Source organism: Carica papaya, chromosome 3 (assembly GCF_054855325.1).
Source record: "Carica papaya isolate Zhongbai chromosome 3, ASM5485532v1, whole genome shotgun sequence".
Classification (NCBI taxonomy): Eukaryota; Viridiplantae; Streptophyta; class Magnoliopsida; order Brassicales; family Caricaceae; genus Carica; species Carica papaya.
In genome coordinates, this window is record NC_142311.1 from 18,863,726 (window position 1) to 18,876,627 (window position 12,902).

At 31.9% G+C, this 12,902-nt stretch overlaps 1 protein-coding gene across 1 annotated transcript; it reads left to right on the plus strand.

The window, feature by feature from the left end:
* The first annotated feature begins 9,510 nt into the window (after positions 1–9,510).
* LOC110825993 (uncharacterized) lies at positions 9,511–10,893 on the plus strand. Its single transcript, XM_022056561.2, has one exon. It carries the CDS (start codon positions 9,695–9,697, stop codon positions 10,580–10,582), a length of 888 nt encoding a protein of 295 aa, XP_021912253.2. The 5' UTR covers positions 9,511–9,694; the 3' UTR covers positions 10,583–10,893.
* The last annotated feature ends 2,009 nt before the right edge of the window (positions 10,894–12,902 follow it).

The window sequence follows — 12,902 nt, forward strand, 5'->3', positions numbered from 1 at the left end:
CAAGGGCAAGAAGACTTCCAACACCACCTTTTGATGAGGAAGTGGAGGAAGAATTTGATGACTAAGCTATTTTGGTCAATGAAGGTCGAAATTATGGTAGGGGTCGAAACGATCGTGATAAAAACACTGGGAGCATCAAAATGAAAATCCCATCGTTTCTAGGAAAAAATTATTTGAATGCTTATCTTGAAAGGGAGTGCAAGGTGGAGTTTATTTTGAGTGCCACAATTATTCAGAGGAGAAAAAGATAAAGCTTGCGACCGTGGAGTTTGGAGAGTATGTCATTGTGTGGTGGGATCAACTCATCACAAGTAAAAGGAGAAATGGAGAGAGACTTATTTCCACTTAGGCCGAAATGAAGGCGCTTTATTCCTTCTCACTATTATAGGGACTTACATAAAAAATTGCAAGGCCTTATACAAGGGAATAAGAGTGTAGAAGACTACTACAAAGAGATGGAGATAGCCATGATAAAAGCTGATATTGAAGAGGGTAGGGAAGCTACTATGGCAAGGTTCTTAAATGGCCTTAACAAAGACATAGCCAACATTGTAGAGCTTCAACATTATGTGGAGATTGATGATATGGTGCACATGACTATAAAGATTGAAAAACAATCAAAGCAAAAGGGGAACACAAGGAAAGCCAACACTTATTCGGCCCAAAATTCTAATTGGAGGCCGAATTGGAGGGGAGTTAACAAGGCTGTCCAATTCAAAAGAGATGACAAAATGAAGCCATAAAATGTTAATAATAATAAAAACAAAGGTATTTCTAACTCTCAAACTCCTAGGAATAGAGATATCAAGTGTTTTAGATGCTTGAGTTTTGGTCATATTGCATTTCAATGCCCAAATAAAAGGATAATGGTGATGCGTGGTGATGGTGTTAAAACGGATGATGAGAGTGATGTGGACGATGAAATGCCTCATTTGGAGGATTGTAGTGATGAGAAAATACCTATGGAAGGTAGATTGTTGGTTTTTAGGCATGCTTTGAATACGCAAGTAAGGAATGATGATGAGGGGGTTAAGTTGCAAAGAGAGAACATTTTTCATTCTAGATGTCTAGTGAGTGAAAAATTGTGTAGTATGATTATTGATTGGGGTAGTTGTGTAAATGTGGCTAGTACCTTGTTTGTCGATAAACTGGGTTTGGAAACTACAAAACATCCTAAATCTTATAAACTGCAATGGCTTAACAATAGTGGGGAGGTGAGAGTTAATAAGCAAGTGAGGGTGCCTTTTACTATTGATAAGTATAGTGATGAGGTCACATGTGATGCAGTTCCTACGCAAGCTAGTCATATTTTGTTGGGTAGACCATGGCAATGGGATAGGAGAGGGATGCATGATGGGTATCTCAATAGGTACATGGTAGAAAAAGAGGGTAAAAAGTATACTCTTCTTCCTTTAACCCCTAAACAAGTTTTTTAAGACCAAATGCAACTTAAAAAGTTCCATGATGAACTCGCATAAAAAGAGGCCGAGAGAAAAAGAAAAGAAAAAGAAAAAGAGAAAAGAAAAGAGAGTGAGATAAAATTAGAGTAGAAAAATGAAGATCAAAAGGAAAAAGAAAGAGAGGTGCATTCGACTGTAGAAAAGAATGAGGGAAAAAAAAGAGCTTTTATGCTAAAATGAGAGATGTGAGAAAAGTTTTATTTTCTAACAAGCCAATGAGTGTACTCATGTACAAGGAAGTTTGTTTCTCAACTAACGAACTTGACTTTTCTTTACCAAGTGTTGTGGTTGAAGTTTTGCAGAAATTTAACGATGTCTTTCCCGATGATCTATATTAACGTTTACCACCTTTGAGAGGGATTGAGCATCAAATTGACTTCATTCACAGGGCTACCATACCAAATAAACAAGCCTATAGGAACAATCCTGAGGAGACTAAAGAGTTTCAAAGGCAAGTGAAGGAGCTCTTACAAAAGGGGCACATTCGAGAAAGTTTAAGCCCATGCACAGTGCCCGTCTTGTTAGTACCCAAAACTGATGGTAGTTGGCGTATGTGTGTTGATTGTAGAGTCGTCAACAAAATAACGGTAAAATATCGACACCTAATACCTCGACTTGATGATATGTTAGATGAGTTGCATGTTACTTGTGTATTTTCTAAAATTGATCTTAAAAGTAGTTATCACCAAATAAGAATGAAACTAGGAGATGAATGGAAAACTGCTTTTAAAATAAAACAAGGGTTATATGTGTGGTTGGTTATGCCATTTGACTTAACTAATGCGCCAAGTACTTTCATGCGTTTAATGAACCGTGTTTTATGTAAATTTATTAGAAAGTTTGTGGTTGTCTACTTCGATGACATTCTTGTTTATAACAAATCTATTGATGAGTATGTCATGCATTTGAGGCAAGTGTTTGACACATTGCGTAAATTTCAACTGTGTACTAACATGAAAAAATATACATTTTGCATTGATCACATCCTTTTTTTAGAATATGTCGTGAGTACAAAAGGAATCGAGGTAGATAGTGAAAAGGTAAAGGCTATTCAAGAGTGGCCGACACCTAAAAGTATAAGGGAGGTGCATAGTTTTCATGGTTTGACAAGTTTCTATAGGAAATTTGTAAAAGATTTTAGCCCGTTGCTGCCTTTTTAACTGAAATCATGAAAAAGATAAGGGTTTGTTTTTTGAAAAGAACAAGAACATACATTTTTCTTATTGAAAGAAAAGTTATGTAATGCACCTTTATTAAGATTGTATAATTTTGATTCAACTTTTGAAATTGAATGTGATGCCTCTCGGCTTCGGATAGGCGTTGTTCTTACGCAGGATAAAAGACTCATTGCTTAGGTGAGAAGCTCAATGGTGCACAATTGAATTATTTCACCTATGACAAAGAGTTTTATGCTTTGGTAAGAGCATTAGAGATATTACAACATTATTTGTTATCAAAAGATTTGTGATTCACACCGATCATGAATCTTTGAGGCATTTGAAAGGGTAAGACAAGCTTAATAAATGACATGCAAAATGGGTAGAATTCATAAAGTCCTTCCCATATGTGATCCAATATAAGTAAGGAAAAGAAAATGTGGTAGCTAATGCGCTTTCAAGAAGGCATTGATTCGAGGACTAATCCTTTTGAGGGGAGGGGGAATGATGCAAATAAGGCTAAAAAATTCAAAGATACTCAAAGAGAATCAAAAGGTGACTTGGAGCAAATTTCAAATAACGTGAACATAAATAGAGTTCCAAACCTAGAAAGTTTTAGCGGACCAGTAATAAGATCAAAGGCAAAGAAATTTAAAAAGTTACTCCAAGTTTTCACTCAAAAACATATGGATGATGGGCTGACCAATTGTGGAAAGTTCAAATATGAGCTTTTTGAATAGTCTAACTTCGTAACTTTAATTGGGTTTAAATGATTTGAGATAATTTGGGCTTGTTTGAGTCTTATTGGTAATGGGTGAATAAGTCTTGTGTATGGGTCGGATTAGTTGAGTTGTTTTAAGTATTTTGGATTATTTTATTTTAGTTTGAGTTGAGTAAGCCCATATAGTCAAGTGTAACTCATTTGGGCTTAAGTCTTGTCTTAGTGTTATTACAAGAATGAGCTCATAACTATATGGTGCCACAAACAATTAGTGGTGTTGGTTAAAAAGATTAGAGTTACATAACAATTACATGCCTATATTAGCATAATTATTGTTGGAGTTACAATTGTAATTATTATATAATTAGCCTATTTATTGTGGGAGTTACAATTATAGTTATTGTGTTGTAACTTATCATTGATTTCTTTGGCTATAAAAACCAAAGGAACTCTTCTTTGTAGACATCAAGTGTTGTAATCAAATATCTCATAATTGAATTAAGAGCGTTTTGGCTTTCTTTTCACTTTATACACAAGGTGTTGATTTGGAATACAATTGTTATCACTTGCATTAAATTTTAATTTTCTATTTCAATTATTTTTTGTGTTTGTTTAAATTGGGTTCAAGGGATGTCATATATCTTTCTTAGGTTCTATTTAACTTCTACTATTTGGGTGATTGAACAAATTTGATTCCTTTTTATTTGTGATCTAAATTCTAATCTAGACTGATTGAAGAGTTCTAAGGCTCAAATAAAGGTCTTGGGGTTCCGTATCATGAAAGTTTATAGAGAGATATTTCTTAGTTTTGTATAACAAACCAAAATCACTACTAGCTACTAAAATATCATCCACATATAGTATCAGAAATATAAACTTGCTCCCACTAATTTTCAGATATATACACTGCTCAACAACGTTTTCCTTAAATCCAAAAGATGTAATGGTATTATTAAACTTTATATACCATTGTCTAGAAGCTTGTTTAAGACCATATATGGATTTCTTTAATTTGCAAACTAATTGTTCTTTTCCTTTCTTTACAAACCCTTCAAGTTGATCCATAAAGATATTTTCATCCAAATTCCCATTCAAAAAAGTAGTTTTCACATCCATTTGATGTAACTCTAAATCAAAATGTGTTACAAGTGCCAAAATGATTCTAAGTGAATCCTTTTTAGAAATTGGAGAAAAGGTACCTCTGTAATCCATACATTCCTTTTGAGTAAAACATTTGGCCACTAGTTTGGCTTTAAACTGTTCGATACTACCTTTAGCATTGCGTTTGGTCTTGAAGACCCATTTACAAGTGACATTTTTACAATTATCAAGCAATTCGATAAGATCCCAGACATTATTATGGTCTATAGACTTCAACTTTTCTTTTATAGCTTCTATCCATTTATTAAAATCATGACTTTCCATGGTTTGTGAAAATGTAACCAAATATGTTTTTAACCCAATATCAAAATCAGATTCTTGTAGATAAACCACATAATCATCTAATATAGCATATTTTCTTTCCGTTTGAAATCTTCTTAAAGGTATTGATTGAGGTTGTTCTATAATATTTTCAATGATGATATCTTCTTGTGGTAATGAACCATTTCTATTATGTAGCTCGTTTTCTATAACTTGTTGAGAATGATGAGTAAGAGTTGTCTCTTGAGGCAAAAATGGTGGTGGGATATCCACTCTTATTACCTCAAGATCTACTTTTCTTGGTTCACTCCCACTGATTTTTTCATTTTCTAAAAATTTGACATTACCGGTTTCAACTATTTCCGTACTATATTTAGGACAATAAAATCTACACTCTTTGGACTTATCTGGATAACCAATAAAATATCCAAATATTGTTCTTGAATCTAACTTTTTCTCATAAGGATTAAATATTCTTGCCTCCAGTGAACAACCCCATATATGTAAATGTCTTAAACTTGGTTTCCTACCAGTCCACAACTCGAAAGGAGTTGCAGATATTGCCTTATTAGGAACTCTGTTCAAAATATACATTGTGGTCTTTAAGGTTTCACCCCATAAAAAATAGGTATAGAAGAGTAACTCATCATACTCCAAACCATTTCCATTAAAGTACGATTACGCCTTTCAACAATATCGTTTTGCTGTGGCGTACCTGACATTGTGTATTGAGCACAAATGCCATATTTTTCTAGGAATTTGGAAAATAGACCAGGATTTTATCATAACTCATCATATTTACCATATAATTCACCACCTCGATTAAATCTCACAATCTTAATATTTTTATCTAATTATCTCTCAACCTGTGTAATGTACACTTTAAAGATGTCAATGTTTGAGACTTCTCATGCATTAGATATACATAACCATATCGAGATAAATCATCTATAAAGGTGATAAAGTATCTATCTCCAGTGAAACAAGGAATGGAGAGTGGTCCGCAAATGTCCATATCAATTATTTTAAGAAGCTTATTACTTCTTGTGGCACATTTCTTTGTATGTTTAGTTTGCTTTCCTTTTATGCAATGTATACATACTTGGAAATTAGTGAAGTTAAAATTTTGTAAAATTTCATCATTCACTAATCTCTCAATTATTTTTCTAGAGATATGCACTAGCTTTTTATACCACAAGAATGGAGAATTTTCATTAATTAAACCATGTTTTGATCCAATATTTGAATGAAAGGTAACTAAAGCTTGTGCAAATTTATTATTCAGGTAAATTTTATATAAACTATCATATAAAATACCAGAACCAACTGTCATTGAATTAAACACTAAACTTATTTTTTTACAACTAAAATAAATTAAATATCCAACAACATTTAGTTTAGATAAGAAAATTAAATTTCTAAAAATTGAAGGAACATAAAAAATATTCAAAAGATCCATCTGATGACTAGTCTTTAATAACAGGCAATAGGTACCTATAACTACCACTTCTACTTTGAGATAGTTTCTCATATAGAGGAATTTTTCTCTTTCTTTCAGTTTCCGGGTTGTAAGGAATCCCTGTATTAAATTAATAACATGGGTTGTGGCTCCAAAATCAATCCACCAAATATAAGAAGGAACTTCAGCAAGATTTTATTCATAACATACAAAAGAAAGATTCATACCTCTCTTTTGGAACCAAACCTTACCTTATTACACTCCTTTTTCACATAACCTTTCTTGCCACAAAAGTAACAACTCAGAGTAAATTTTCCATCATGACTCTGATTATTCTTCCCAGGTCTACTCTATTTTTTTGGTGGAATGTTCTTTATTTTTTTGGATTTGCCTTTATTCTTCATAACTCCATGAGTAACTACAAGGGTAAAGTTATGTCCATCTTGTTTTAATCTCATTTCCTGTTAAATACACTTGCTAGTAAGCTCATTCATATTCCACTATTCATTATTAGTATTATAGTGAATTTTAAATGGAGCAAACTGCGAAGGAAGTGAGTTAAGGACAAATTGAACTAAGAATGACTCATCCATGTTCATTCTTAGTGCCTTAAGTTTTGCAGCCTTTTTAACTATGTTCAAAATGTGTTGCTGAATTCCTTTATGACCATTATATTTCATGATGGTAAATTCAGCCATCAATGTACCTGCAAAAGACTTATCCGTGCGTTTAAAACACTCTTCCACATATTTCAGAAATTATGATGCTATCTCAATTTGAGAGAGGGAAGTTTTGACGTTAATGGTCATTCTCATAAACATAAGACTGAGTTTGTTTGACCTTGTCTAGGCTTTGAATTGTTTCTTACGCTCTAGAGTACTATCATCGGTAGCTTCAGGAGATTTTTCAATTATCAAAACCATATCAAGATCTAATAACCCTAGTGAGAATTGGACTCTTTCATACCACTCTGCAAAATTTGACCCATCAAAAGTTATCATTCTAGATGCAAAAGAATACAGTAAAGTGGGAACTGTAAAAAAAGAACAATGCTCAAAATAAGGCCTCAAGTATATTTATAATATTAAATATATAAATGATGAACTATTGATATCACTATAGTTTTTCATTTGGATAAAATGTTAGCATATCTAGTGTTCACTTAAAGAAGCTTAAAATATTTAATATTTTATGTCATTTATATATTACTTTTGGGTATCTATCTAAATAACACAAAATAAACTATCAGTTCATAATTAGTAGAAAGTGACTCTCCTCTAGCTTAGTCTCAATCTTATAATTATAAAAAAATATATATATTATTCCTTTATAAGTCTCCCATAATTCTTTAATGTAATTTAACTGACGTAAGACTCATCAACCTGGATTACTTTGGTAACTCGCCATATTAATAAATCTTAAGTCATAAAATTATGAAACCATAATTTGTATAAAATATACATATCTATTTATATTTACGAAATTAACTATAATTTAACATATATATATAAACTATTAATGTAATATATACATATATATAAACTGTTAGTGTAATAATATATACATAAACTGTTAATACAATAATATATAAATAAATTGTTAGAGTAATAATGTATATAAACGGTTAGTGTAAAATTATATATATATATATAAATTGTTAGTGCAATAATATATATATATAATATTAATATAATAATATATTATAAACTATTAATAATAATATATATAAATATAAACTGTTAGTATAATATATATAATATTAGTATAATAATATATATATAAAACTGTTAGTAATAATATATATAAATATAAATTATTAGTATCATATATATATATATATATATGAATATAAACTGTTAGTAGAATTTTAAGATGTGTGGATTCAACCTTACTGACCAATACCAAATGTAAGAAACTTTTATGCAGAAATTATCTTTTTATTAAATTAAACACATCTTAAGAAAAGAAAGACAGCAAAAAATTAGAACTACATACCGTTCTGAGATAATGCAGGCATAGCATGATTGAGAGACCTCTTAGAGATGATCTTAATTTTCTGACTCACTTCTTCTCTCTATCTAACTATTATGCACAAAATTTTATAATTTTAATTATTGAAGACACCTTGAAAGGAGAATTTGTACTTCTTTTATGGATGAGATGAGATGAGATGTCAAAGTACATTCAAGGTAATTGAATGTGTTAATAACCGTTTATATTATTATAGATTAATATTCATAAAATACAATAACTTTATAATTTATTTTAAGGTTCTCACTCCATCAATGTACATTTTTCTTTATAACGGTTATCTATTATTTTAGGTATCATTTAAGTTGGTTTCAATCGTTATAAATAGACGAAAAAATAAAATACTAGATTAGTGGATCATTCACTTAATTGATTTAATTAACAATAAAATATTGCAAAAGATGTGGCATTCAAAAAGTTGGTGAAGGAGCATGGAGTTAGGAATTAGACAATCATAATTGTTTGGGATTCCTAAGATCCAAAAAGTCTTATCAATTGGGGGTGGTGCAACCATCTCAGTCCTATTGTCTATAACCGACTTTTTAATTTACGTCTTTTTTATTAAAAATAAATACACACATATTGTGACACATTATATATTATATTAATATAGATAAATAATGTGAGAAAAAATTAACAAAGATGATAAATAATATAAGGAAACTTTAAAAAATTACTATATGAATAATTTTAAATTTGATTAATTTGGAGATAATATTTTTTTTAAAAAAAAGAAAAACAATAATAATAATATAGGAGTGAATGAGTTAATGATGGTTGGTTGCAGTATTGGTAAATGTGAAAGTTTTACTTTTGTTGGGGAGAGAAGATATATTTATCTTTTCACTAAGTAATTGTAATGTGAGGAAATAGGAATAAGAATTGGGTTTTTGGCTTTGAAACCCAAGTTTTTCCAAGGTTTTAATGATATAACTTTTATAAATGTAATTATTATACAATCATTATTGTAATTTTATATTTTATATTAAAAAATAACAAAAGATTATAAAACAACAAGTTATAGTACTCGACATACTTAACAGGAAAAAAGTTAATTAAAACTTTGAAATGTAATTGAAATCCTACTAAATTGGTAATTTTGTAGTTAAAATTTTGTACTTAAAAATATAGAAATAAATTATTAATAAGATTTTATTAAAAAAATTAAAAATTTAATTATTTAATATATTGAGGAAAGTATGGAGATCAAGTCATGAATATTGGATAAGTAGCTAAATTCTCATATGACACACCAAAAACACATATAACTTTTTTATTATTTTAGGTGTGGTAGAAGGAGAGAAACTTTGGGATCGAAAAATAGAGAATTTAAAAACGCCAATAGCATGAGTTAGCCGTTGTGCTTCTACTTGCTAAAAAGCTCAGTAAACCAGAAATCAACACCGACAGACCCTAGACCTACCAAAAATCTCTCACTTAAACGATGAATGATGATTTTGGGGTTTTTTCTGATCCAGATGATTCTGCTGTAGAGGACCTGATATCTCAAATACAAGATCTCTCTGTTCTGGAACAAGTGGCCGCCATCAACTGCTCCGGCTTCACTGACTCAGTCCTGCCCGAAGATTTAGAGTCACGATTCCGCAGACTCAAATCCTTTCCTGTCACTAAACAAAACCCTAAATCCTCAATTGATCACTCTCTCTCTCATTCAAAGAGTGAGTTAGGAAACCCACTGAACGCAGATGGGAAAATCGGGTCTCAACGTTTGTCTGATGAGGAAGCTGGAATTTTCTCGTATTCCAAACAGCAGAGAGGTAAGGACGTAGAAAAGTCTTCAATGGAAAATGATGTTTTCTTGTGTTCGAATGCAAATCTAGATCAGGAAAAGCCTTCTAAACAGAAACCCAAACACGGGTCTGCTTCATCTACCTCGGATTCTTCAAACTCCTGGACTCCAACTGCAATTTTCTCGCCATCCGAACAGAGCCCAAAAGTGAAAAAGAATTCAAGATCGGAATTGAAGTCTGGGTCGGTGCCTTCTCGATTGGGTTCGTTGGATTCACCTTCTTCGCCGCGAAGCACGGGGTGCTTTTGGTGCTCCCCGAAAAAAGCTTCCATGAAAAAGAGCAACGAGAATAGGGTGCTGGGTAGTGGTTTTGATTGGGACCTGAATGATGACTTTTTACCAGATATTAGTGTTTTTTCGGTGAAGGAGCAGCAAAAGATGCTAAAGAAGGCAATGAAAGAGCAAGAAAAAATTAGCAAAGAGGCAGCAAAGATTGTTAAATGGGCTAAGCAGTCGTCGTCGTCAAGAATGAATAGCTATGGAATCGAAGATGAACTGAGTGATGAGGAGCGTACAAAATGAGTATCGCCACAGCAATTATAGTAAATTGGTAAATAGGGAGCATGTTTTTTGCAGTTTAACATATATGTCACATGAGCTTATATAATGTGTCTCCGTTTTGGGTATGAATTTTATAAGGATTATGCTATGTTGAGATATAGATGGTTTGCTTTGTTAGTTTCCAGTTCATTGAAGCCAATAAAGTTGCTATCTGTTTTCTCTGCATTAGTTTTAGAATTAGTACCTTCTAAATACAGCTTAAAATTTTCTTTCTAGGTATACAGTTTTCCTGTTTACAGCTTGATAATATCATTTCATTTTATTCTTGATCATCATATTGCGTGATTTGGATCTTTCCTTATTTTCTTTCTGTTTGTTATCTGCATACAATTCTAGTGGTAATTTCTGATATGAGAAAGTTCCTGGGAGCTTTAATTGTTATATTTGATTCTGTCTTGCAAAAAGTTCTGAGTCCATTGTTTACTAGCTTATAAATGAGCCTGATTAAGTCTAGTTGTTATAAAATTTTGGGTATTGGCATCTGGATTCTGGAAGTTAGGTTTCAGAATTTGAGAATCTGGATTAGAACTCTGCCCCTTAATGGGGATAAATGGAGAGGATGAGTGTAGACTATAAGGTATTATTGGTTGTCATAATCTTGTGTAGGAATACCTAGAGCTGGAAGCTCAAAAAATTCCGAAAAGAAGACTGCACCATCAAATTTGTCCTCAAATCATCGAAACAAATTCCTTCCAATTCTCCTGAGCTGTGTTGTTTAGGGTGAACTTCTTATCCTCCATTGCATCTTACTTGGAGTAGACAATGATATCAGTCGCTCCCATGAAATCCACTAATTAGTGAAAGTACCTTGCATCGATATGTACTCTGTCATTTTAACTTGGTACCACTTAAAATGTTGTCACGGGCACTCAATCCCATCATATTTGGTGAAATTTGGTACTTTAAATTTTGCTGGAAATCCTACATCGATGACAAGATATAAGTATTGGTGCTTTTTGTCATTTCATTTCTTTTTGCTCCCACTTGGGCACAAAATTGTATAGTAAAGGTCAATAATTCTAAACAGAAGAGGTTGTCCCGATATGTCTACAGGCTGTTAAGGTGGAGTAAGACTTGGTTAGTATAGTGTTGCAGTCCCACCGGAAATGTTGTAGTTGCAGGGGAGTAGTGAGCTTCTTCAAATTTAGTCGCAAAGTGTGCTCCATTAACTACATCCTGTACCCATTTTTGTTCATCCTTCGAATTATTAGAGCATTGATGGATTCTATAATGTGGGATTGTTGTCTCCTTCCATTTTGGCCAACTTTACCATAATAAATTGTATTTTAATAATCCAACAATATGACACTAATTTAATGAATTTGTAACTAATCATAAGGCTACTCAAAATTAAAAATTATTATAATTAAAATGTCTTTCAAAAATTATAGAATTAATTACCTAAAAAAATTTAACATTTTTTATAAATTAACGAAACTTCATATTACTTTTAGACTTCTTTCCGAAGTAGCCCCAAAAAACAGGTAATAAGTAAGTGAAAATGTCATCCATTCATAAGTTAGTTAAGTAATTAAAATTATTTACAAGTCATGGGAATGCTTGGACGTCCTCATAAATACTCCTTACAGTTATCAAATTATAGGCAAAATAACAATTGAATATATCACAATAACTCTTACGATTGATTAACATATAAAGAAAGAATAAGCATTCATATTTCTATTCTAAACCAAATAGCAAGTAGAATCTCATGACGTAAATATAATAAAAAGTTCCACCGAATTGGTATCTCTTCACCACATGTGCTTGAAAATCACAACCCAGATCAATTGAAGCTAATCAGTTTTACGTAAGAAGTATAAATAATATACATACATATGTTCTTCATTAATTAGTTGAAGCATCATCATTCACATATTCCATCAAGACGAACTTGAAACCAAAAATTATTCAACCACACCAGCTCAAAATATGAACAAAACCAAACTTATTCACCCACATGGATTACTGACTGCTTCATGAAGAAAACTTGAATCGGATATTGTCCAATTTCCTCTGCCTCAAACCTGAAAATCCCTCTACTTTCTTCCCTTTTTAGCATACAACTCCCTCTCTTTCTTCTCACTATTTTTCCTTTTCCAAGTCCTCTTTCCCGTCTATTTCAGTATTCAAAAGCTCAGCGTCCATTTCTTCTCCAGCATCTTACTCCAGCTGTTCAATTTCTCTGGATTCCTTTCTCTCTTGATTTTTTTTTTTTTTTTTTGTTACAAAACTAATTTTCTCTTCCGCTATGTTGCCCTCAAGCTCGAACATCAAATGC